Source organism: Arachis hypogaea, chromosome 10 (assembly GCF_003086295.3).
Source record: "Arachis hypogaea cultivar Tifrunner chromosome 10, arahy.Tifrunner.gnm2.J5K5, whole genome shotgun sequence".
Classification (NCBI taxonomy): domain Eukaryota; kingdom Viridiplantae; phylum Streptophyta; class Magnoliopsida; order Fabales; family Fabaceae; genus Arachis; species Arachis hypogaea.
The window spans coordinates 15,964,857-15,992,397 of record NC_092045.1 but is presented as its reverse complement, the minus strand read 5'-3'; the positions used below and the strand labels follow the sequence as shown (position 1 = coordinate 15,992,397).

Genomic DNA, 27,541 nt, shown 5'->3' with positions numbered 1-27,541 from the left:
GGCTATCCTTAGGTTGTGAATCCAACCATATTCTAGCTCTGTCTCTTACAGCAAAAGGGAAAAGCATGAGTCTGTAGACTTCAGGATTAACTCCATTCGTCTTTACAGTATCACAGACCTGCAAGAACTCAGTTAAAAACTGATAAGGATCTTCAGATGGAAGTCCATAAAACTTGCAATTTTGTTGCATCAAGGCAACTAGTTGAGGCTTAAGCTCAAAGTTATTGGCTCCAATGGCAGGAATGGAGATGCTTCTTCCATCAAACTTGGATGTTGGCTTTGTGAAGTCACCAAGCATTCTCCTTGCATTATTATTATTATTATTTTCGGCTGCCATCTCCTTCTCTTGTTCGAAAATTTCTGAAAGGTTGTTTCTGGATTGTTGTAATTTAGCTTCTGATGAGCGGATAATTTGTATGCTTTTTGGCATTGTTTTTAGTATGTTTTTAGTATGATCTAGTTAGTTTTTAGTGTATTTTTATTAGTTTTTAGCTAAAATTCACTTTTCTGGACTTTACTATGAGTTTGTGTATTTTTCTGTGATTTCAGGTATTTTCTGGCTGAAATTGAGGGTCCTGAGCAAAAATCTGATTCCGAGACCAAAAAGGACTGCAGATGCTGTTGGATTCTGACCTCCCTGCACTCGAAGCGGATTTTCTGGAGCTACAGAAGCCCAATTGGCGCGCTCTCAACGGCATTGGAAAGTAGACATCCTGGGCTTTCCAGCAATATATAATAGTCCATACTTTGCCCAAGATTTGATGGCCCAAACCGGCGCTCAAAGTCACCTACAGAAATTCCAGCGTTAAACGCCGGAACTGGCATGAAATTTGGAGTTAAACGCCCAAACTGGCATAAGAACTGGCGTTTAACTCCAGAAAAGGTCTCTACACGAAATTCCTTCATTGCTCAGCCCAAGCACACACCAAGTGGGCCCAGAAGTGGATTTTTCTGTCATTTATTCATTTCTGTAAACCTTAGGATACTAGTTTACTACTTATAGGATCTTTTGACATTGTATCAGTACCTTATGCAACTTTTTGACAACCTTATGACATTGTACACGTTTTCCACAGCATGAGTCTCTAAACCCCATGGTTGGGGGTGAGGAGCTCTGCTGTGTCTTGATGGATTAATGCAATTACTACTGTTTCTCATTCAATCATGCTTGCTTCCATTCTAAGATAATACTTGTTCTTAACCCGGATGAATGTGATGATCCGTGACAATCATCATCATTCTCAACCATGAACGTGTGATTGACAACCACCTCCGTTCTATCTTAGATTAAGTAGTTATCTCTTAGGTTCTTTAACCGGAATCTTCGTGGTATAAGCTAGACTGATGGCGGCATTCAAGAGAATCCGGAAGGTCTAAACCTTGTCTGTGGTATTCTGAGTAGGATTCAATGACTGAATGACTGTGACGTGCTTCAATCTCCTGAAGGCGGGGCGTTAGTGACAGACGCCAAAAGAATCACTGGATTCTACTCCGGTCTGATTGAGAACCGACAGATGGAATGCCGTGCCGTGACAGGGCATTAGGAATCGTTCCAATGAGAGGATGGGAGGTAGCCATTGACAACGGTGAAACCCTACATACAGCTTGCCATGGAAGGAGACTCGCGTGACTGAAGAAGAAGACAGTATGAAAGCAGAGATTCAGAAGATGGAGCATCTCCAAACCTCAACCTATTCTCCATTACTGCAAAACAAGTAATCATTTCATGTTCTTTTGCTTTTCACAATCAATCCTGATAATTTCTGATATCCTGACTAAGATTTACAAGATAACCATAGCTTGCTCCAAGCCGACAATCTCTGTGGGATCGACCCTTGCTCACGCAAGGTATTACTTGGACGACCCAGTACACTTGCTGGTTAGTTGTGCGGGATTGCAAAAGTGTTATTGCAATTTCGTGCACCAAGTTTTTGGCGCCGTTGCCGGGGATTGTTGAGTTTGGACAACTGACGGCTTATCTTGTTGCTTAGATTAGGACTATTTTATTTTTGTTGGTTTAGAGTCTTTTAGTTGAGTCTAGTTTCGTATTCTAAGTTTGGTGTCAATTGCATGCTTTTGTTTTTCTTTTAATTTTCGATTTTTGCATGTTTTAGTCCCTTTTTGATTTATAAAAATTCTAAGTTTGGTGTCCTCTTTGTGTTTTTCCTTAAAAATTTTCGAAAATTTAGTGTTTGATTTTCTAAAATTTTAAGTTTGGTGTCTTTTTGTGTTTTTCTCTTTCCTCTTTTTAAAAAAATCAAATCTTTTTCATAAAAATTTTTCAATCATATCTTTTTAATTGCTGTTTTCAAAATCTTTTTAATTAACTAATTGATTCAGTTTTCAATCTACTTAGATTTTATTTTCTTTTTGATTTTCGAATTTTATCTTAATTTTATTTTGTTTTATCTTATATTTTTCGTTTAATTCAAAAAAAAAAAAACAAAAACAAAATTTATCTCTTTGCAATTATCATCATTTCCCTTTTGTCCATCATGGACTTAAGTGGGATTAATCAGTCCAAAAGGACTCTGGGGTCATATGCTAACCCCATTACAGCTGCATATGGGAGTAGCATCTGTACACCTCCCATCAAAGCAAGCAGCTTTGAACTAAATCCTCAACTCATTATCATAGTGCAGCAAAATTGCCAGTATTCCGGTCTTCCACAAGAAGAACCTACTGAGTTTCTGGCACAGTTTTTACAAATTGCTGACACAGTACATGATAAAGAGGTAGATCAGGATGTCTACAGACTATTATTGTTTCCATTTGCTGTAAAAGATCAAGCTAAAAGGTGGTTGAATAACCAACCTACAGCAAGCATAAAGACATGGAAACAGTTGTCAGACAAATTCCTGAATCATTTTTACCCTCCAAAAAGGATGACACAGTTAAGACTGGACATCCAAGGCTTTAAACAAGAGGATAATGAATCCCTTTATAATGCTTGGGAGAGGTATAGAGGTATGTTAAGGAAATGTCCCTCTGAAATGTTTTCAGAGTGGGTACAGTTAGACATTTTCTACTATGGGCTTACAGAAAAAGCTCAGATGTCTTTAGACCACTCAGCTGGTGGATCTATACACATGAGGAAGACAATTGAAGAAGCTTAAGAGCTTATAGACACTGTTGCTAGAAACCAATATTTATACTCTAGCAATGAGTTCTCTCCAAAAGAGGAGGTCATGGCAGTAGTCACTGACCCTAGTCCTCAAGAACAGATAACAGAGCTTAATCAACAATTGCTCCTGATAACAGAACAGTTAGCAGATTTTAAAGAGATGCTCAATGAAACTAAAGTTGCTAACAAGAGCATAGAACTGCAGTTAAATCAAGCAAAACAGCAATTATCCAAACAGATAACAGAGGAATGTCAAGCAGTTCAATTGAGGAGTGGGAAGACCCTGAATAACACTGCTCAGAAGAGTAAAAAGCCAAACAAGGAACAATTGACAGAGGACAACCAAACCACTGTGCAAAATCCCTCTGAGGACAGTAAGAGCCCAGAGAGGAATATTGTTGGCGTTCAAACGCCAGAAAGGGAAGGAAAGCTGGCGTTAAACGCCCATTCCTTGCCCAGTTCTGGCGTTCAAACGCCAGAAAGGGGAGAGAAGTTGGCGTTTAACGCCCAAACTTCACCCATTCCTGGCGTTCAAACGCCAAGGGAGACTCAGACACCTGAGAGTGCTAACAGTAATCCCTCTAACAAGGCTTCTTCAACCACTTCTGTAAGGAATAAACCTGCAGCATCTAAGGTTGAAGAATATAAAGCCAAGATGCCTTATCCTCAAAAACTCCGCCAAGCGGAACAGGATAAGCAATTTGCCCGCTTTGCAGACTATCTAAGGACTCTTGAAATAAAGATTCCGTTTGCAGAGGCACTTGAGCAAATACCTTCTTATGCTAAGTTCATGAAAGAGATCTTAAGTCATAAGAAGGATTGGAGAGAAACTGAAAAAGTGTTTCTCACTGAAGAATGCAGTGCAGTCATATTAAAAAGCTTACCAGAAAAGCTTCAAGATCCAGGAAGCTTTATCATACCATGCACATTAGAAGGTGCTTGCACTAAGACAGCTCTATGTGATCTTGGAGCAAGCATCAATCTAATACCTGCATCCACTATCAGAAAGCTTGGGTTGACTGGAGAAGTCAAACCAACCCGGATATGCCTCCAACTTGCTGATGGCTCCATTAAATATCCATCAGGCATAATTGAGGACATGATTGTCAAGGTTGGGCCATTTGCCTTTCCCACTGACTTTGTAGTGCTGGAAATGGAGGAGCACAAGAGTGCAACTCTCATTCTAGGAAGACCCTTCCTAGCAACTGGACGAACTCTCATTGATGTACAAAAAGGGGAAGTAACCTTGAGGGTCAATGAGGATGAGTTCAAGTTGAATGTTGTGAAAGCTATGCAGCATCCAGACACACCAACTGACTGCATGGGCGCTGACATCATTGACTCTCTGGTAGAAGAGATCAATATGGCTGAGAGCCTAGAATCAGAGCTTGAGGACATCTTCAAGGATGCCCAACCTGATCAAGAAGAACTAGAGGAGGCAAAGGAATTTTCGAAAATTCCTCAGGAGGAGGACAAGCCTCCCAAGCCTGAACTCAAACCATTACCATCATCCTTGAAATATGCATTTCTGGGAGAGGGTGACACTTTTCCAGTGATTATAAGCTCTGCTTTAAATTCACAGGAAGAGGAAGCACTGATTCAAGTGCTAAGGACACACAAGACAGCTCTTGGGTGGTCCATAAGTGATCTTAAGGGTATTAGCCCAGCTAGATGCATGCACAAGATCCTATTGGAGGATAATGCCAAACCAGTGGTCCAACCACAGAGAAGGCTAAATCCTGCCATGAAGGAGGTGGTGCAGAAAGAGGTCACTAAATTACTAGAGGCTGGGATAATTTATCCTATTTCTGATAGCCCCTGGGTGAGCCCTGTCCAAGTTGTTCCCAAAAAGGGAGGCATGACAGTGGTTCATAATGAAAAAAATGAACTGGTTCCTACTAGGACAGTCACAGGGTGGCGCATGTGTATTGACTACAGAAGGCTCAATACAGCCACCAGAAAGGATCATTTTCCTTTACCATTCATAGACCAAATGCTAGAAAGACTAGCTGGCCATGATTATTACTGCTTTTTGGATGGCTATTCCGGCTACAACCAAATTGCAGTAGACCCTCAGGACCAAGAGAAAACAGCATTCACCTGCCCCTCAGGCGTGTTTGCCTATAGGAGGATGCCTTTTGGTCTGTGCAATGCACCTGCAACCTTTCAGAGGTGCATGCTCTCTATCTTCTCAGATATGGTAGAGAAATTTCTGGAAGTCTTCATGGATGACTTTTCAGTATATGGAGACTCATTCAGCTCCTGTCTTAACCATCTATCACTTGTCCTGAAAAGATGCCAAGAGACTAACCTAGTTTTAAACTGGGAGAAATGTCACTTTATGGTGACTGAAGGAATTGTCCTTGGGCACAAAATTTCAAGCAAGGGAATAGAGGTGGATAGGGCAAAGGTAGAGGTAATTGAAAAATTACCACCACCTGCCAATGTTAAGGCAATCAGAAGCTTTCTGGGGCATGCAGGATTTTACAGAAGGTTCATCAAGGATTTTTCGAAAATTGCCAAACCTCTGAGTAATCTGCTAGCTGCTGACACTCCATTTATCTTTGATAATGAGTGTCTGCAGGCATTTGAGACCCTGAAAGCTAAGTTGGTCACAGCACCAGTTATCTCTGCACCAGATTGGGCATTACCATTTGAATTAATGTGTGATGCCAGTGATCATGCCATTGGTGCAGTGTTGGGACAAAGGCATAATAAACTTCTGCACGTCATTTATTATGCTAGTCGTGTTCTAAATGATGCACAGAAGAATTACACTACCACAGAAAAAGAATTACTTGCAGTGGTGTATGCCATTGACAAGTTTAGATCCTACCTAGTAGGATCCAAAGTGATTGTGTACACTGACCATGCTGCTCTTAAATACTTACTCACAAAGCAGGATTCAAAACCCAGGCTTATCAGATGGGTGTTGCTTCTGCAAGAGTTTGATATAGAAATAAGAGACAGAAAAGGGACAGAGAATCAAGTAGCTGATCATCTGTCCAGAATAGAGCCAGTAGTTGGGGCGTCCCTCCCTTCTACTGAGATTTCTGAGACTTTCCCAGATGAGCAACTATTTGCCATTCAGGAAGCTCCATGGTTTGCAGACATTGCAAACTATAAAGCTGTGAGGTTCATACCCAAAGAGTACGGTTACATGCAGAGAAAGAAATTAATTTCAGATGCCAAGTACTATCTCTGGGATGAACCATATCTCTTTAAGAGATGTGCTGACGGAGTGATCCGCAGGTGTGTACCCAGAGAAGAAGCACAGAGGATCCTATGGCACTGCCATGGATCACAGTATGGAGGACATTTTGGAAGTGAGCGAACAGCCACTAAAGTCCTCCAATGTGGCTTCTACTGGTCTACTCTCTATAAAGATTCCCGAGAGTTTGTGCGTAAATGTGACAGTTGCCAAAGAGCTGGTAACCTGCCTCATGGATATGCCATGCCTCAACAAGGGATATTAGAGATAGAGTTGTTTGATGTATGGGGAATTGACTTCATGGGGCCATTCCCACCATCATACTCAAACACTTACATTCTGGTGGCAGTGGACTATGTATCTAAGTGGGTAGAAGCGATTGCTACACCCACCAATGATACTAAGACCGTACTGAAATTCCTCCAGAAAAACATTTTCAGCAGATTTGGCGTTCCCAGAGTACTAATCAGTGATGGGGGCACTCATTTCTGCAATAAACAGCTACACCTTGCTATGGTTAGATATGGAATTAGCCACAAAGTGGCAACTCCGTATCATCCACAGACAAATGGGCAAGCTGAGGTCTCTAACAGAGAGCTAAAGAGAATCCTAGAACGGACTGTAATGTCCCGAAGAAAGGATTGGGCAAAGAGCTTGGATGATGCTCTGTGGGCATACAGAACAGCATTCAAGACTCCTATAGGTACCTCTCCATACCAATTGGTGTATGGGAAGGCCTGTCATTTGCCTGTGGAACTGGAACATAAAGCCTACTGGGCAACCAGATTCCTAAACATGGATGCACAGTTAGCGGGTGAAAAAAGACTGCTCCAGCTAAATGAGCTAGAGGAGTTCAGACTCAATGCCTTTGAAAATGCAAAAATTTATAAGGAAAAGGCAAAGAAATGGCATGACAAGAAATTGTCAACCAGAGTCTTTGAGCCAGGACAAAAAGTTCTGCTCTTCAACTCTAGGCTCAAACTGTTTCCAGGAAAACTCAAATCCCGTTGGAGGGGTCCGTATGTGATTACAGGAGTGTCACCATATGGATATGTTGAGCTTCAGGATATTGATTCTGATAAGAAGTTCATTGTTAATGGACAGAGAATCAAGCATTATCTTGAAGGGAATTTTGAGCAGGAATGCTCAGAACTGAGACTTGAGTGATTCTCAGTGAAAGTCCAGCTAAAGACAGTAAAGAAGCGCTTGCTGGGAGGCAACCCAGTCATTAGTAGGTTGTATGATTAGTTCTTACAGAGGCAAATATCAAAAATAGAGGTTTTCACAGAGTTAGGACTCAACAACCTTGATTTTGAGAAGTAGATGCTCCCTCAGCTTGAGAGGAGAACTTTTGGCGTTTCAGTTCTTGGATTTCACGCCCCTGCTTCTCTTGCTCCTTCAGCAATTTGCAGAGCATGCAGTTCTGATTCTGCTGTTCTTCCTTCAGTTGCTCCATAGTCTCTTGCAGCTTGTTAATAGATGCTTCTAGGCTGGACCAGTAGTCAATTCTTGGGAATTCAGGGAGGAATTCCTGCGCCCTCCTCTTGATGGAGTTGTCTTGCACTTGTCCTTCCATTGACTTCTTGGTGATTGGGTGTTCAATGGGTATGAACTCATCTACTCCCATCTTCACCCCAGCCTCTTTACAGAGCAAGGAAATCAAGCTTGGGTAGGCCAATTTGGCTTCAGTGGAGTTCTTATTTGCAATTGTGTAGATCTCACAAGCAATTACATGATGAACCTCCACTTCTTTTCCAAGCATAATGCAATGAATCATCACTGCTCTCTTGATGGTGACCTCAGAACGGTTGCTAGTGGGCAATATGGAACGCCCAATAAAGTCTAGCCAACCTCTTGCAATTGGCTTGAGGTCTCCCCTCTTGAGTTGGTTTGGGACACCCTTTGAATTGGTTATCCACTTAGTCCCAGGGAGGCAAATGTCCTCTAGAACTTGATCCAACCCTTTATCTACTCTCACCATCCTCCTATTGAAGGAGTCGGGATCATCTTGTAGTTGAGGTAGTTTGAAGATTTCTCTTATTTTGTCCAGATGAAAGTACATAACTTTCCCTCTGACCATGGTTCTGTAGGTATGGTAAGCAGTTCCAGTCATTCTCTGCTTATCTGTCAGCCACAGATTAGAGTAGAATTCCTGAACCATGTTCCTTCCAACCTTTGTCTCAGGATTGGTTAGAACTTCCCAACCTCTGTTTCGAATTTGCTCTTGGATCTCCGGATATTCATCTTCTTTCAGATCAAATTTAACTTCCGGGATCACTGACCTCAGACCCATTATTTTGTGATAATGGTCTTCATGTTCTTTGGTTAAGAACTTCTCTTGATTCCAAAGATTCTTTGGATTAGTCTCTTTCTTTCCTCTTGAGTTGGTTTGTTTTCCCTTGGGAGCCATGATCTTGATAAATCTTGGCTTAGTGATCACAGAAAAGCACACCAAACTTAGAGGTTTTGCTTGTCCTCAAGCAAAAAGAAAAGAAAGAAGAGAAGAGAGAGAGAGAGAGGAAGAGGAAATTCGAATGGTGTGAGGAAGGAGGGGTGAGAAACGTGCATTTATAGAGTGGGGGGAGGAGAAATTCGAAAACAAAAGAGAGATTTGAAAGGAAATTTGAAAAGATATGGAAAGAATTTGAGAAAAGGGTGAGTTTTTGAAGAAGATTTGGGATTATTTTGAAATAGATTTGAAGAATGGTTTTGATTTGTGAAGATTTGAAAGTGAATGATGAAAGGTTGAAGTGTATTTATGTAGAAGAGTATGGGTAAAAAGAGGAAAGTTTGAAAAAAATTGAGTTGAAAACAAAAGTGTGGTCCCCCCCACCTTTCTGGCGTTAAACGCCCAGAATGGCACCCATTCTGGCGTTTAACGCCCACTTGGCACCCCTTTTGGGCGTTTAACGCCACCTGGTCTTGTTTTCGTTTTTTTTATTTATTTCCTTGAGTTTTGTTTTTATTTTTCGTTTTTCTAGTCTCATTCTATATCTATTTTTGAGTCTTGTTTTAATTCATAATTAATAAAATTAAAGTTTATGCCTTAAAGTTATGAATGTCCTATGAATCCATCACCTCTCTTAAATGAAAAATGCTTTAACCACAAAAGAACAAGAAGTACAGGATTTCGAAACTTATCTCTGAAACTAGTTGAATTAGCTTGATGTGGTGACAATACTTTTTGTTTTCTGAATGAATGCTTGAACAGTGCATATGTCTCTTGAATTTGTTGTTTTTAAGAATGTTAAATTTGTTGGCTCTTGAAAGAATAAGGAGAAAGAGAACTGTTATTGAGGATCTGAAAAATCATCAAATTGATTCTTGAAGCAAGAAAAAGCAATATTCAAAAAAAAAAAATATTTTCGAAAAAAAAAGAGAGAAAGAAAAGAGAAGAAAAAAAAAATATATGAAGTTGTGATCCAAGGCAACAAGAGTGTGCTTAAGAACCCTGGACACCTCTAATTGGGGACTTTAGCAAAGCTGAGTCACAATCAAAAAAAGGTTCACCCAATTATGTGTCTGTGGCATGTATGTATCCGGTGGTAATACTGGAAGACAGAGTGCTTTGGGCCACAGCCAAGACTCATATACTAGCTATGTTCAAGAATCATTATACTTAACTAGGAGAATCAATAACATCATCTGAGTTCTGAGTTCTCATAGATGCCAATCATTCTGAACTTCAAAAGATAGAGTGAGATGCCAAAACTGTTCGGAGGCAAAAAGCTACTAGTCCCGCTCATCTAATTGGAGCTATGTTTCCTTGATATTTTGGAGTCTATAGTATATTCTCTTCTTTTTATCCTCTTTTGATTTTCAGTTGCTTGGGGACAAGCAACAATTTAAGTTTGGTGTTGTGATGAGCGGATAATTTGTATGCTTTTTGGCATTGTTTTTAGTATGTTTTTAGTATGATCTAGTTAGTTTTTAGTGTATTTTTATTAGTTTTTAGCTAAAATTCACTTTTCTGGACTTTACTATGAGTTTGTGTGTTTTTCTATGATTTCAGGTATTTTCTGGCTGAAATTGAGGGTCCTGAGCAAAAATCTGATTCCGAGACCAAAAAGGACTGCAGATGCTGTTGGATTCTGACCTCCCTGCACTCGAAGCGGATTTTCTGGAGCTACAGAAGCCCAATTGGCGCGCTCTCAACGGCATTGGAAAGTAGACATCCTGGGCTTTCCAGCAATATATAATAGTCCATACTTTGCCCAAGATTTGATGGCCCAAACCGGCGCTCAAAGTCACCTACAGAAATTCCAGCGTTAAACGCCGGAACTGGCATGAAATTTGGAGTTAAACGCCCAAACTGGCATAAGAACTGGCGTTTAACTCCAGAAAAGGTCTCTACACGAAATTCCTTCATTGCTCAGCCCAAGCACACACCAAGTGGGCCCGGAAGTGGATTTTTCTGTCATTTATTCATTTCTGTAAACCTTAGGATACTAGTTTACTACTTATAGGATCTTTTGACATTGTATCAGTACCTTATGCAACTTTTTGACAACCTTATGACATTGTACACGTTTTCCACAGCATGAGTCTCTAAACCCCATGGTTGGGGGTGAGGAGCTCTGCTGTGTCTTGATGGATTAATGCAATTACTACTGTTTCTCATTCAATCATGCTTGCTTCCATTCTAAGATAATACTTGTTCTTAACCCGGATGAATGTGATGATCCGTGACAATCATCATCATTCTCAACCATGAACGTGTGATTGACAACCACCTCCGTTCTATCTTAGATTAAGTAGTTATCTCTTAGGTTCTTTAACCGGAATCTTCGTGGTATAAGCTAGACTGATGGCGGCATTCAAGAGAATCCGGAAGGTCTAAACCTTGTCTGTGGTATTCTGAGTAGGATTCAATGACTGAATGACTGTGACGTGCTTCAATCTCCTGAAGGCGGGGCGTTAGTGACAGACGCCAAAAGAATCACTGGATTCTACTCCGGTCTGATTGAGAACCGACAGATGGAATGCCGTGCCGTGACAGGGCATTAGGAATCGTTCCAATGAGAGGATGGGAGGTAGCCATTGACAACGGTGAAACCCTACATACAGCTTGCCATGGAAGGAGACTCGCGTGACTGAAGAAGAAGACAGTAGGAAAGCAGAGATTCAGAAGATGGAGCATCTCCAAACCTCAACCTATTCTCCATTACTGCAAAACAAGTAATCATTTCATGTTCTTTTGCTTTTCACAATCAATCCTGATAATTTCTGATATCCTGACTAAGATTTACAAGATAACCATAGCTTGCTCCAAGCCGACAATCTCTGTGGGATCGACCCTTGCTCACGCAAGGTATTACTTGGACGACCCAGTACACTTGCTGGTTAGTTGTGCGGGATTGCAAAAGTGTTATTTCAATTTCGTGCACCAGCTTCTCTTAATTTTCTCTTCAGAGTCCTTTCAGGTTCTGGATCAATTTCAACAAGAGTGCCCTTTTCCCTGTTCCTGCTCATATGAAAGAGAAGAAACAAGAAAAGAAAGAGGAATCCTCTATGTCACAGTATAGAGATTCCTTTATGTTAGTAGAAAAAGGAAGGGGTAGAAGGATGAAGAAGAATTCGGATTTTGGATGAAGAAAGGTGAAGAGAAGTGTTAGTAATTAAATAATTAAATAAAAGAAGAGAAGAGAGAGGGAAAAAAAATTCGAAAATAATTTTTTTGAAAAAGGGGTTAGTATTTTCGAAAATTAGAGATAAATATAATTAAAATTAAAATTTAAAACAAAAAAATTTTTGAAAAAGAGAGGGAGAATTTTCGAAAATTAGAGGGGGAAAAGTAGTTAGGTGGTTTTGAAAAAGATAAGAAACAAACAAAAAGTTAGTTAGTTGATTGAAAAAGATTTGAATCAAATTTTGAAAAAGATAAGAGGATAAGAAGTTAGATAAGATATTTTGAAATCAAATTTTGAAAAAGATAAATTTTTTGAAAAAAGATAAGATAAAAGATAAAAAGATAAGATAAAAATTTTAATAAAAAGATATTTTGAAAAAGATTTAATTTTTAAAAAGACTCAACTAACAAGAAACTACAAGATAAGATTCTAGAACTTAAAGATTGAACCTTTCTTAACAAGAAAGTAACAAACTTCAAATTTTTGAACCAATCACATTAATTGTTAGCTAATTTTCGAAAATTTGATATAAAGATAAGAAAAAGATTTTGAAAATATTTTGAAAAATAATTTTGAAATTTTCGAAAATTATATAGAAAAAAATGAAAAAGATATGATTTTTGAAAAAGATTTTGAAAAGATAAGATTTTTAAAATTGAAATTTTGACTTGACTTGTAAGAAACAACTAATTTTGAAAATTTTTGACCAAGTCAACCCAAAATTTCGAAAATTTGGAGGAAAATAAGGAAAAGATATTTTTTTGATTTTTGAATTTTTAATAATGAGAGAGAAAAACAACAAAAATATTCAATGCATGAAATTTTTAGATCAAAACAAGGAATGCATGCAAGAATGCTATGAATGTCAAAATGAACACCAAGAATACTTTGAAGATCATGATGAACATCAAGAACATATTTTTGAAAAATTTTTAATGCAAAGAAAACATGCAAGACACCAAACTTAGAAATCTTTAATGCATGGAAAATATGAATGCAAGAGTGCACAAGAAAAACAAGGAAAGACACAAAATAAGAAATCATCAAGATCAAACAAGAAGACTTGTCAAGAACAACTTGAAGATCATGAAGAACACTATGAATGCATGGATTTTCGAAAAAATGCAAGAAAAATTTTAAAAGCATGCAATTCACACCAAACTTAAAAATTAACACAAGACTCAAACAAGAAACACAAAATATTTTTGGTTTTTATGATTTTATGATTTTTTTGTATTTTTATTTAATTTTTTTCGAAAAACAAAGTTGGAAAAACGAAAAAGAAAAGAAAAATTTTGAAAAAGATTTTTGAAAAGAAAATTACCTAATCTGAGCAACAAGATGAACCGTCAGTTGTCCATACTCGAACAATCCCCGGCAACGGCGCCAAAAACTTGGTGGACGAAATTGTGATCATGCGTTCTTTGGATTTTGAATGAAAGCTTTATTATGGCACTGATTGAATTCACAACTCCGTTCAACTAACCAGCAAGTGTACTGGGTCGTCCAAGTAATAAACCTTACGTGAGTAAGGGTCGAATCCACAGAGATTGTTGGTATGAAGCAAGCTATGGTCACCTTGTAAATCTCAGTTAGGGAGATTAAAGGGTAATTGTGATTATTGGAATAAATAATAAATAAAAAGGAATAATAAAAGGGATAGAATACTTATGCAGATTCATTGGTGGGAATTTCAGATAAGTGAATGGAGATGCTGCATGGCTCAAGGACGCCTGCTCTCCTACTGCTTCTACTCAGTCTTTCTTACTCCTTTCCATGGCAAGCTTTGTTTAGGGGTTCACCATCAACTGTGGCTACTTTCAATCCTCTCGGGGAAATATCCTATGCGGCTGTCACTCGCACAGCTAACCAGTCTGGAGGCATCACCCATGGTTGATGGCTACATCCCATCCTCGCAGTGAAAACTAATGCTCACGCACTCTGTCACAGTACGGCTAATCACCGGTTGGTTCCCTCCCCTACTGGAATAGAATCCCTCTTTTGCGTCTGTCACTAACGCCCAGCAGGTTACAAGTTTGAAGCACGTCACAGTCATTCATTACCGGAATCCTACTCGGAATACCACAGACAAGGTGAGACTTTCCGGATTCCCAGGATCTTACTCGGAATACCACAGACAAGGTGAGACTTTCCGGATCCTCATAAATGCCGCCATCTATCTAGATTATACCACGAAGATTCTGTTGGGGAATCTAAGAGATATGCATTCAAGCTCTGTTTCATGTAGAATGGAAGTGGTTGTCAATCACGCGCGTTCATAAGTGAGAATGATAATGAGGGTAATCTGACTCATAACATTCATCATGTTCTTGGGTACGAATGAATATCTTGGAATAAGAATAAGAGAGATTTGAATAAAAGATAATAGAATTGCATTAATACTTGAGGTACAGCAGAGCTCCACACCCTTAATCTATGGTGTGCAGAAACTCCACCGTTGAAAATACATAAGTGAAAGAGGTTCAGGCATGGCCGAATGGCCAGCCTCCCTAACGTGATCAATGATCTCCTAAGATGAAGAGTAAAACAAAACTGAGACCAAAGATGAAACGTGGTCAAAAGACATCTAATACATTAGATAAATGTTCTATTTATACTAGATTAGCTACTAGGGTTTACATGAGTAAGTAATTGATGCATAAATTCACTTCCGGGACCCACTTGGTGTATGCTTGGGCTGAGCTTGATTAATCCACGAGCTGAGGCATTTCCTGGCGTTAAACTCCGAGTTATGACGTGTTTTGGGCGTTCAACTCCGGATCATGACGTTTTTCTGGCGTTTAACTCCAGACAGCAGCGTGTACTTGGCGTTCAACGCCAAGTTACGTCGTCATTCTTCGAATAAAGTATGGACTATTATATATTGCTGGAAAGCCCTGGATGTCTACTTTCCAACGACGTTGAGTGCGCGCCAATTGGAGTTCTGTAGCTCCAGAAAATCCATTTCGAGTGCAGGAAGGTCAGATTCCAACAGCATCAGCAGTCCTTTTGTCAGCCTTCTTCAGAGTTTTGCTCAAATCCCTCAATTTCAGTCAGAATTTACCTGAAATCACAGAAAAACACACAAACTCATAGTAAAGTCCAGAAATGTGAATTTAACATAAAAACTAATGAAAACATCCCTAAAAGTAGCTCAAACTTACTAAAAACTATATAAAAACAATGCCAAAAAGCGTATAAATTATCCACTCATTATATATACATATATACAGGAACTAATAGATGAACTAGGCATATATCTGCTGATCAGTTAGAGTTAGGACCACAGTTCTATGTCATTGGAGTCTCAATGGGTTCATATGCTACATGGAGTTGCCTTCAGTACTTACGCCACCGGTACAGAATTACAACCTTCCATATGGATATATAGATTGCAAGACAAAATAGTCTATTAGGATTTGTTTGATAAGAGTGAAATTGATAAGAGATTAATTGAGTATCCAGCTGGATTTTGATCTGAGATTGCATCGCAGTTAGGGAAACAGAAATGAGTTCAGAACGTCTACAAGAAAATTAAGTTAAATAATTTTTCTTCTTGCTTATATTTATATAAATTAGATTTATAAATAATTTTTCTTATTGCTTATATTTTTCTTCGAATTTGTGTGCTCAGGTGAGAGAGTTAAGCATAGAATTCGCTCGAGTTGGCGGAGTGGAGATTCCGAACAACAAGCGAATTGAGTTCTCGCTACAGTACATCCATGGAATCGGAAGGAGCAGAGATCGCAAGATTCTCTGCGATATAAGCATGGACAACAAGGTTACTAAGGATCTCAGCGAAGAGGATCTCATCACTCTGGCTATGTTTGGTTGGAAGGAAAGAAATAGAAAGAAAAGAAAGGAAAGGAAAGAAATTGAGTGGATTTTTATTTTCTTTAGATGTGTTTGGATGAAAGAAAAATAAGAAGGAAAGAAATGGTATAAAAAGACATGTTTACCCTTGTATTATAAAATATATTGAAAAAAGTAAAGGGATAATATTGGAAGTAGAGAGAGAGAATTAGTTTTCTCTCCATTTTCTCTCCATTGTTGGAGGGAAAAAAAATTAGTGGACCCCACCAATATTTTTCCATCCATTTTTCTTCCTCTCCCATTTCTCTCCTCAACCAAACAAGGGAAAATAACTATTTTCCTTCTAATTTCTTTCCCTTTCTTTTCCTTCCTCTCATTTTCATCTCAAACAAACACACCAAGAGATGAAGTCTCCAAATACGTCATTGAAAGCGATTTGGTTAGTTTCTTTTCGCTTAAACCATTCAATTAACTAAGAAGAAAGTTTAATTTATTGATGTGTTTATTGATTTTCTCAGAGGAGGTTTAATGTGCTGAATATATGGAGATTGAAGGCAAACGAAATATCAGTAGTAGGAGTATATATGCTTTTACATTTCCTATTTCCTCTTATATATATGCTTTCTGTGGGTAACAAACTCTGCTTTATGCTTAATTAAATTTGATTAGCTTTCACATTCCTAATTAAGATAGTATTTTGTTGAACCAGATTGGGGTTGGGTGCTTATTAGAGAAGCTAATAAGGCTAATAATTTGAATTTCCTCATATAGAGCTGAAGCTTGCCAGACTTATTTTTCTTCTTGCTTATATTTATATAAATTATATTTAATTTGTTCTTTTTTTTGTGGTTTAGTAATGTTTTTTTTTGAGATGATGCATATTTTAGAACGAGTGAAATGAGAAGAACCGGTTGATTGTAGAAAGAGAAAAAGCTTTTAGCTTTTTTTGAAGTTAAAGATTGGTTTCTGATATATATTTAGTGGTTCTAATATTTTATATGCTAAAGTTTTTGCTTCTTTTATGGGTTGTTATGTTAATATAATACATTGGAACGAGGAGTTGTGTTGAGACAATTTTGCTTCTTTTGGTTTTAATTTCTATTTATCTCTTCTATTTAGCAGCAGAGAAAGAAGAAGAACAACTCGAGCATGGCACAAACGCTAGCGATGCCTATAGCTCCCTCTCTCGCCCTAATCTCAAACTCCAGACCTCTTTCCAGAGCTGTCTATTTCCCTGTTCTCAACCCTCCCAAGGTAACATAAAACAAACTCTACCTTACATTTCTGAAATTTGTTTGTTTACTTTCGAATTTTTGGGCTCAGGTGAGAGAGTTAAGCATAGAGTGCGCTCGAGTTGGCGGAGTGGAGATTCCGAACAACAAGAGAATTGAGTTCTCGCTACAGTACATCCATGGAATCAGAAGGAGCAGAGCTCGCAAGATTCTCTGCGATATAAGCATGGACAACAAGGTCACTAAGGATCTCAGCGAAGAGGATCTCATCACTCTTAAAGATGAAGTCTCCAAATACGTCATTGAAGGCGATTTGGTTAGTTTTCTTTCGCTTAAACCATTCAATTAATTAAGAAGAAAGTTTAATTTATTGATGTGTTTATTGATTTTCTCAGAGGAGGTTTAATGCGCTGAATATAAGGAGATTGAAGGAGATTCAATGTTACAGAGGATAGGTAGATAGGTAAGTTTGCTGAAGAAGGCAAACGAAATATCAGTGCTATGCGTTGATGAAGTCGCACTCATCATCTTCTCTACCAAAGGCAAGCTCTTCGAATATTCCAGCGATCCCTGGTTCGTACCTCTTCATTCTCCCTCTCTCTGACCCAATATCACCTTTACTTAATTTCACTGCTCATAACTATACATAATATGGATCTTGATTAATTAGTGAAATTTTAATTTCTGTGTGGAAATTACTTAATTCAGAACGCCACCGATTATGTGTTTTCATCTGTTTCACATTAAGAGTACTGTCCACATGCAGTAGTAGGAGTATATATGCTTTTACATTTCCTATTTCCTCTTATATATATGCTTTCTGTGTGTAACAAACTCTGCTTTATGCTTAATTAAATTCTATTAGCTTTCATATTCCTAATTAAGATAGTATTTTGTTGAACCAGATTGGGGTTGGGTGCTTATTAGAGAAGCTAATAAGGCTAATAATTTGAATTTCCTCATATAAAGCTGAAGCTTGCCGGACTTATTTTTCTTCTTGCTTATATTTATATAAATTATATTTAATTTGTTCTTTTTTTTGTGGTTTAGTAATGTTTTTTTTTTGAGATAATGCATATTTTAGAATAAGTGAAATGAGAAGAACCGGTTGATTGTAGAAAGAGAAAAAGCTTTTAGCTTTTTTTGAAGTTAAAGATTGGTTTCTGATATATATTTAGTGGCTCTAATATTTTATATGCTAAAGTTTTTGCTTCTTTTATGGGTTGTTATGTTAATATAATACATTGGAATGAGGAGTTGTGTTGAGACAATTTTGCTTTTTTTGGTTTTAATTTCTATTTATCTCTTACTTCTATTTAGCAGCAGAGAAAGAAGAAGAACAACTCGAGCATGGCACAAACGCTAGCGATGCCTATAGCTCCCTCTCTCGCCCTAATCTCAAACCCTAGACCTCTTTCCAGAGCCGTCTATTTCCCTGTTCTCAACCCTCCCAAGGTAACATAAAACAAACTCTACCTTAAATTTCTGAAATTTGTTTGTTTACTTTTGAGTTTGTGTGCTCAGGTGAGAGAGTTAAGCATAGAGTGCGCTCGAGTTGGCAGAGTGGAGATTCCGAACAACAAGAAAATTGAGTTCTCGCTACAGTACATCCATGGAATCGGAAGGAGCAGAGCTCGCAAGATTCTCTGCGATATAAGCATGGACAACAAGGTCACTAAGGATCTCAGCGAAGAGGATCTCATCACTCTTAGAGATGAAGTCTCCAAATACGTCATTGAAGGCGATTTGGTTAGAGTATTTTTATAGAATACGGATTGAATCAAGATGAAGAAGCAAGAACAGAGTTGAGAGCAGTAGATGCGTGGATACTGACTGACAAGCCTTACTCTCATCAATCCATTCATTCGGTAAGCTTCAATCTCCATTCCTAGTTCTTCCCCGTCTTGGATCTGTTTTTGGCTATGATATCTTGGTGTTTCAGGTTTCTTTCTTTTCCTAACCCTTATTGATATAGCTACCTGTGCGATTAGGGTTCATGGAAAAGGATGCTGGGAACAAATTTTTTTTGGTCTGATTTGTCAGATTCATTTAAAGATCGGTGGTAGTTCTCAAGAGGAAATCAGCCTAGGCTTCATGTCACTCTGCCGCTCTCTTATCTTGGGAAACAACAAGTTAGGTGGGAATTTTTACGGCGGCCCTGTCCTTTCTCTGTCCCCTTCCATCATGTGACGTGTTTCACTGTTCAGTCCGAATTTCCTGTGATGTAGGTATGTAGTGGTTATGACTTATTTCAGATTCTTTGATATTTGTTTACTTTGATACTCAAGTTTCCTTTCAATTAACAAGATTTGTTTTTGTCCCTGTTTGGGCGTTCTTTTCTGATTCTATTTTGAAAATTGGATTTTTTGTTTCGATATAAGATGTTGTGTTCCAGTAACAGTAATTGTTTTTGGTCCTGTTTATCCGTTCCCTTCTGATTTCCTTCTGAAAATTGGGTGGTTTTGTTTGTATTGCTGCTTGTGTGATAGATGAAACAAATGAACTATGCTTAGTGTCAACTGATTCAAAAAAGCTCCTCTCTAATCTCACCCCCTGGAAGGAATGTTAGAAGATAACACTTAGAATCATCGGAATGAGGAGTTTAATTGATCATAGGGAGGAGAATGAAGAACATGCTTTTCTTCGGCTTCTAATAATGGATAAAGAAGTTAGTTATTATAGCTATTTTGATAGTTTTGTTGAATAAGTTTATAGGTGTGTAAAAATAAGTTAGTGTATTTATAGGATGCAATTGTATTCACTGGTTTATTGTTTTTTTTTTCTGGTTTTCTTATTTTTATGGTATTTTATCTTCTTGATCATTTACTTTCTAAATACATATTTTGTTTTTCTCTTTTATTTATTCCTTTTTTCCTTGTCTGAATCTTTTTTTCCTTCTGTTTTCTTGGGTGTTGAACTAAAACCCGTGTCTATTTAAGTGGTGAAGAATTTAGTGGTTGGTGTTCATATCCATTGTTTTCTTTTGCATTGTTAGTGTCTAGAGAAAATGAGCTATTTGGGTGTAGGTGTTAGTCCTGGAACAGCTCCAATGTACCATAGCACAAACCTGAAATTGTTGGATAAGAGGATCAAGATAGCTGAGTTGGTGTTAAGGTTTATGATTCTTGGTCTTGGAGTTGTTGCAGCTGTTCTTATGGAACTGATTCACAAGTGAAGGTGTTTTTCTCCTTTGAGAAGGAAGCTAAATTCACTGATGTTAAGGCTTTGGTGTAAGTATCTATTTATCTATGTTCTATGTTAATTTCTAGCAATAAAAGTGTTGCATGTTTTGTTGTCCAAATTCATTAGTTTTTGATGGATTAAAAAACTTTGCAGATTCTTGGTAGTTGCTAATGGTTTGGCTGCTGGATACTCTTTGATTCAAGGACTCCGTTGTGTTGTGAGTTTGGTTAGGGGAAGTGTTCTCTTCAACAAGCCCCTTAGCTTGGGCCATTTTCTCTGCTGATCAGGTACCCTTCTATATTTGAAAGATCACATCCTACTTTTTTTTGTTGTCTTATACATTGTGGTCAAAACACAAGATTATCAAGATTCATCAACATCTTGCTTTTTCCTCAAGCATTTTGTTGCCATATTGATTAATATCATTTATTTTTGTTATAAATTCATGCAAAGACATAATAAAAAAGTAATTTGTCATTATGTCCATAGTGATATAACCTGAGTGGCAATATATATTTTTTTTCTAGTTTTCTTATTTTATGGTATTTTATCTTCTTGATTATTTACTTCTAAATACATATTTTGTTTCTCTCTTTTATTTATTTCTTTTTTCCTTGTCTGAATCTTTTTTTCCTTCTGTTTACTTGGGTGTTGAACACTATAATTAATAAGTGTTGTTGTTCTGTCTTTTTTTTCACCATTTGCTTCAGATTGGAGCTATTTATCTCTTATATTTCTAACTGTTGTATATGCCTTTTTATGATTTCAATTTCGAAAAACTATTGTGTTAAAACAGTGGAAAATTCTTTAAACCCTAAAGAATTGTGTTATTTCGATCTGTTTTTGCTTTCCCTAGTTGAAGTGCGAAAAATTGTGTCTTGATTTCGTCCTGGATTGTTGCAAGTTGCTATTCCTTCCCTTTTTTATGATGGGTTTTCTCTATTTTGTGTTTCAGAGAGCCTTGACTTCTAATATTTTTTCTACCTTCCATTCTGTACGGAGTACTCTTATAAATTAATTACTTCAATTGTATCTACTATATCATGATTGATCTTAATTACTTTCTTTTCTCTTGCTCAGGAAGCATAATTTCTGCCTTCCTGTTGTTGCCCCCAGTGTAAGTTTGATATATTTCGCCTTCATTCTTAACTATCCCTTTTTATGAGGCCATATTTTTGTCATCTTTTATCTGTATCTGATCTTCCTAGAGTAAAAAGGAAACAAGTGCCTTAATTAGGATGATGCAAAACACTTAATTCATTAGTATTGCTTGTGCTATTCTATCATTGGGTTTTAAGGTTTAACGGGTTTCATTGATATTTAATTTGATTGTATGGTAATTAGCTAATTTTAGGTACTTAATTACTTTGGTTAGATAAAGATAACTCTTTATTTACTTCACTTCCTAATTGATTAATTTTTATTTGGAGATTAAAGAAATATACCTGTGTTGTACATAGATGCATACTTCTTTTAGGTTTGTTAGTTAAGACCTGGCTAATTTTTTGGTTCTAGCAGCAATTGGAACAGAAGCATGTGAAAAAAAAACACAAATGAAAGTGAGACACATAATAAGATCTATATACAATCCATATAAAAACACTTCAAATGCTCTCTGAATATCCTAGAAATTGTAGGCATCAGATTGGATTTGGTTTTCTAATAAGTAATTCATAGTAGCTTTGAATAATTTTGATTCTTTTTCTGAACTCTGTCTTCATGAAGAGAGATTCTTTTTCGATTTTCTGTTAGGTTCTTCGTTTTCAGTATGCAGTGATTTTATTAGAGTTTGCAATTGTGTTCCTGATTTCCCATTGGGGTTTGCGTGTTTTAAATCTGAGTTTTGTAATTTTCCGTTGATTTTAATACTCAATTTTCTATAATGTACACTGAACTATTGAGCTATTAATACTCATACACACTTGATTTAGGGTAGGATTTAGGGAGGGAGATGATTTGTGGGAGTGATTGCTGATTGGAATATGGGTCAAATTGAAAAGCTAGATTTGTGGTCATGGAGATGTCTTTTTGCTTTCATTATGGCAATTGTGAGGTGATCCAATAGCTTCGACAGGTTAGTAGGCATTAGATTTATTTAAGTTTTCTTATGATGTATTCATTTATTGGGACCCTTGCTCTATTGGGTCTTTCTTTTCTTCAATTTGTTGTTGGAAAAAGCTACAGCAATAATATAAGTATAATGTCTAACATTAGTTTGAGTATTTAAAGTATATAACTATAAGTTCTGAAATAAATTTAGAAATAATGAAGTTTATTACAGTGCACAAAATGAGTTAAATAAACATTATTATTAGAAAACTGTCTCGTGGGATTGCTGATAATTTGGATGACCCAAAATACAAGCATTACAAATATTGGTCTAACCCCTTAGAAACAAGGTGAGATCCTATACTTAATTGCTTTAGTAAACATTTTGTAGAAGTTGCACACAAGAAGACTGCCAATCTAGAATTTGACTATTGTTGGCACATAGCTACTACGTAATTAATCATTTTATTACCTTGGTTTGGGGCATTGATAGATTCCTGCTTTTGCTATCTTCTATAATGTCGTATCCTGCTGTCTTTTAAAATCCGTAGTTTATTCATACTACTTCTCTTTATGGTTTGTGTTATATTTTTGTCCTGCTGCTGCAGATTACCACATGCTCCAAATATGGAGATTTACTCTATGTATGGGGTCGGGATTCCAACGTAAAGAGTCTATGTTTATAAGTCAACCTTCCAATCGGAATGCTACATTCCGTTTCAGATTGACACATCAGCAATTGGTGGAGATGAGGACTCTTTTTTAAAAGACGGAGTTTATAATGCCAATTGGGATGAAACCGTTCCTGTTTTAAGCGCTGGTTTCATTTGTGCAAGAGGCTGGCGGGAAAAAACCCGCTTTAATCCTTCAAGCATCTAAACGTTCGTAAGGGAGTATGAAGACGCTGCTCCGGCTAATCTTCTCGAAGGAAGGGGAACCCAGAGTGGTGCTCATGTTGATATATTGGAGAACTTTGCACTTATTGAAGATATTATACGAGTAGCAGCAGGGGCCTCTGGTGAGGACTTAGGTAGACATAGAGTTCACTCAAATTTTCAAAGGGTTTCAAAATATTAACTCTCAGTGCAATAAATGTTCCGGCTGGCAGTTGTTCCTTTATTAAATTATTTTTTACTTTTCGGATTATAAATACTCATTGTTACCTTAGTTTAACATGAGTATTACCCATGAGGTTATAAACAGTTACCCATGAGGTTATAAAGAACTGTTGTTAGGAATTAAATGGAAATGTGCACTAATATTTGATCATTTTAGCATTGGTATTGTGACACCAAACTAATCATTTCTATGTGTTAGTGAGTTTTCTGAAATGTTACCTGTTCTATATGTTTGTGTTTTGGATTAATTTTAAGACACTTATCAGTTGTATCATATTATTAATAATTTCCTCTTTTGGTGCATGTGTTTATCTTCTTTTGATAGTGTTCCTACTAAGGCATATACTTAAAGTGTTGACAAGGATATGTGTATACCACAAAATCAGTCATGATTTTCTATTCGATTGATTGTTTTTTTATTGGATAAAGTTATTTAAAAAACATTTAGATCTTATTAGTTCTCTCTCGTGTCAATTTGAGTGTCAATTTGAGTGTCAAATACGCAATTCTCTAAATACACAATTGTGATATTAATGGCACAATTATAAATAAAAATTTTTAACAAGAAAAAAAATTTAGGACACCATGTATTATTAACGTATATTAGAATAACATTAATTTATAGATATTTGTTTGAATCTACATAACAATATAATTTTGTTATTTTAAAACACAAGGAGTTGTATTAACATTATACGCATAATCAAATTATTAGTTAATAAGTTGTTTTCGAGTGGATTAATAACTTCGTTCACTTATCATATTTTTCAGGCTCTTGTGATTCAATTCGAACAGTTTACTTATGAATAGTTGATTTGCTGTAGAATATGTTTAACTATATATTTTATAATAATAACTCTGTTCTTATTGTGTTAGGATAATTACTTGCATTTGAGATCTTAGGTCAATAAATTTGCGACTTGCGTATGTGTATGAAATTTTTTTTAAACTTGATATTATTTGTTAAGGTTCAAGTATGAAACTAAAGCAATTTTTACTCTTTTGATTACTGATGATTTTTCTCAATTTTGACTCTTATTTATCTCAATGTTAGAAGATTTAATTTTATGCATTTGAATAATAATATATTTTTGTTGTAATACGTGAAAAACCCTATAAAATCTTATACGGTTCAATTTCAATTGCTCCCTTCCTTAAATTTTAATGCGATGAAAGAATTCTTTTTATATACATAAATTATATTGGTTTTTGTTCTTATTTATGTTTATCTTCTTAATTGTGTTGTTTATATTTTTAAGTTGTATTTGTTGTTGCATAATTTATGAAGTTGAACAAGATACAATGTTCTATGAGACAGGATTTCTATAGCCAATTCTAAGACGTGCTCATCAAAATTAATGTTTTGAAAAGTAACGATACTTATGCAACTATGAAGAGTTAGGAAAAAATACTTATGTATTGAGTAGTGAGAGTAAACAAAGCTGTTACATTTAGTTAAGAATTAAACAACAAAAGTACTTTTTATTAACTTAAAAAGTGACAATCCAAAAACATTGAGAAGAACCGAAATTTTCAACCCGTGCAATGCACGGGTCTTCTGCTAGTATATATATATATATATATATATATATATATATATATATATATATATATATATATATATATATATATATATATTGTGTGTGTACTCTATAATTATTTTGGGAATGGGCACTAGTGTCCTTAGCCGTCTTAGTGTGTTACTATAGATTGCAATAATAGATTCTGATAAGGCTTTCTGATATGTTTTTTTTATTATATCTTTTTATTCAGATAATATTAATTTTATATTTGAATCTATTGTAGTAATAGAGTAAATATATATATATTTTCCTTTAGTTTATTGGAATAATAATAATATCTGGTATAGCATGCGTCATGCTGCCAAAACACTTATATCGCTACCAGAATAGATGATGATTCAGCTGTATTTTTGTTATGCAGTTAGTCCATACTTTAAAAAGGTTCCTGTAAAGTCGATACTGATTAATGAACAAAAGAAGTTGGTAGAAATGTAGAAGTAGAATGGTAATTGAGGTTCAATATTTATCATGGATTAAGAAAAAAGCCTCCTCTTTAAGAACACAAAATCTAACGTTTGGTTCTTTTCCTGGTCATAGTTCTAACTTCTAAATTATTCATGATTACTGCATTTGATGGGACAGACACATGTTTTTGTTCTTTTGGGCTTACACTCAACCAGTTCCTGATAAAAGAGTTACTACTAAGCCCTGATGCAATAAATCAATATTAAGGCCCAAAGATATTTAAGGTTTGGGTTTTCATAACAAGGCCAAAATCTGAATAGGTCGTTTCGGAGAAGAAGTACTTCAAACAAAAAAATGAAAAGAAACGCTTCACAAAGAATTCTCTTCTAGCCCATCATGGCATTGTCCAAAAAAAAAAGAAAAGAATTCTCTTTATATTAGAACGTTTTTTGTGTGGATCTCGTAATTATTGAGAAACACTCTAATGCCTCGCTGATTACTACAATGGCTATGTGATGTATCAATGTTTAGATTGTCACCAAAAGGGGTGGCAAATGGGCCAAAATTTACCGAGCCAATCTTTGTAATTTGTCAAAAAGGATGAGTAAGGTTAAAAATTTAATACTGCTAAATTTAGAATATTTGTCTAACTCGTACCGCTTAATCTGTGAGTTTTGATGGAACGGGCAGATTTTTATGTTGGGTTAGATATTTTTTTGTCCAGTCTATTTTTCATTAATCTGTGAGTTTTGCCCATCGATTCGCTTCTGTCGTTATGGGTGTTGTACTTCGCCAAACTAGAATTTTTGAAAAATCCAAATCTAGCTTCCACCGTACCAGATTTGCCTGACCTGCTCCCTTTTGGCAACCCCTCCACCCTCTTGCCGTTAGGGTCAACCCCGGTCTCCTTCCATGCTTGATTTCGCCATTCAATAGACGTGGCTCTATCCAATTAAGCTAGCAAATTATCAAACTGAGCCACCTCCAACTCTGCTTGAATTTTCTTTTTGAGTCTATTTGCAAAGATGCACATGAGAGCCTCTGTTCCCAGGTTTCTCTGCGTTCGAACTGCAGACTTAAACTCTTGCTTATACTAAGCAACGTCCTCCACCTGTTTCACCTCTAGTAACAGAGCCATGGAGTTGAGAGCAGCTCCAGGTTAAAAACATTTCAATAATCCTCTTTGAATCATCTCCATGTCTAAAATGGTGTGTATTCTTCCCACCACTCCATCCATGCGAGATCCTCTCCCTCCAAAGCAAGAGTGACAAAGTCCATTCTTTCTGCCAGAGCCACCTGGGTGATACGAAAATACCTTTCCATCTCACCAGCCAGCCATTTACATCATCTCCCGAGAAGATGGGAATGTCAAGCTTCCTGGTAGGCTCAAATCTCCTCTGTTCTGTTTCACCTTCATTATTGCCGCCACCTCTGCCTTCTGAACCTTCTCCATCTCCCTTGTTTCTCCCTTCAGCCACGTTTCTTCCCTGGTCATGGTGTTGTTGTGAAAGCATTTTCCTCACCTGTCTTAGTAGGTTGGTGGATAAGAGTTCAAATGATCGGTTTTGAGTTTCCAATGAACGATTCTGGCCTCCCTCATCTCCTCCATTTGCTTCTCCAAAACTTCCAACCTCGACTTCATGGCAGCTCGCGTGGAAACCATGCATAGAACACCTAAGATCGGTGCTCTGATACCAGTTGTTACACTGGTATTTATTTTAATAGAAATACAGAAATACAATAGAATAGTAAAAGATAATAGAAGAATTTCGAGAGTTCTCTTCTCTCCTAGCCTAGACCTTTCCAAATCTTTTCCTACCTCTCACCTAATCAGCTCCTTCTTTTATTGCATTCCCTAAATTAATTATCATAATTAGCATTCAACTCATATGATTACACATTTCTCCTGCCTTATTATTCCTCTCTTTTCTTTATTGCTTCTTCTAGATTAATGATAAGGTAAAGGGATTATTTTCTTTCCTTTTTAAGCTGCCTTGGCTACTGACTCAGCATTTTCTCTCTCTCTCTCTCTCTCTCTCTCTCTCTCTCTCTCTCTCTCTCTCTCTCTCCAGGGTATGTAACACTTTGTTGCTGCACTTTTTTCCTCCTCTTTCTATTGATTTTGCAGTACTCTATATATTTTTTAGAAGGTAAAATAAGAAGGAAAAGATGAATAAGAAGCAGAAGAAGATG

The 27,541-nt window shown here is 36.8% G+C and overlaps 1 protein-coding gene across 3 annotated transcripts in view; it reads left to right on the top strand.

Annotated features, from left to right (window-relative positions):
- Window positions 1-23,511, top strand: part of LOC112715254 (small ribosomal subunit protein uS13c) — a 30,606-nt gene extending 7,095 nt beyond the window's left edge. The window contains exons 5-17 of one of the 3 annotated variants that reach the window (XM_025767011.3): window positions 15,600-15,785; window positions 16,181-16,217; window positions 16,898-17,032; window positions 17,102-17,326; window positions 17,406-17,583; window positions 18,334-18,465; window positions 18,535-18,878; window positions 19,002-19,238; window positions 20,037-20,240; window positions 20,347-20,480; window positions 21,274-21,310; window positions 22,125-22,267; window positions 22,851-23,511. In XM_025767011.3, the coding sequence (XP_025622796.1) occupies window positions 16,928-17,032; window positions 17,102-17,326; window positions 17,406-17,465 (390 nt within the window). In that variant the 5' untranslated portion in view covers window positions 15,600-15,785; window positions 16,181-16,217; window positions 16,898-16,927 and the 3' untranslated portion in view covers window positions 17,466-17,583; window positions 18,334-18,465; window positions 18,535-18,878; ... (4 more) ...; window positions 22,125-22,267; window positions 22,851-23,511. Of the gene's footprint in view, window positions 1-15,599; window positions 15,786-16,180; window positions 16,218-16,328; window positions 16,351-16,897; window positions 17,033-17,101; window positions 17,327-17,405; window positions 17,584-18,237; window positions 18,466-18,534; window positions 18,879-18,985; window positions 19,239-20,005; window positions 20,241-20,346; window positions 20,481-21,273; window positions 21,311-22,124; window positions 22,268-22,850 lie in introns of those variants that run through there. The other 2 variants (XM_072204668.1, XR_011866481.1) reach the window with 2 other exon arrangements.
- The last annotated feature ends 4,030 nt before the right edge of the window (window positions 23,512-27,541 follow it).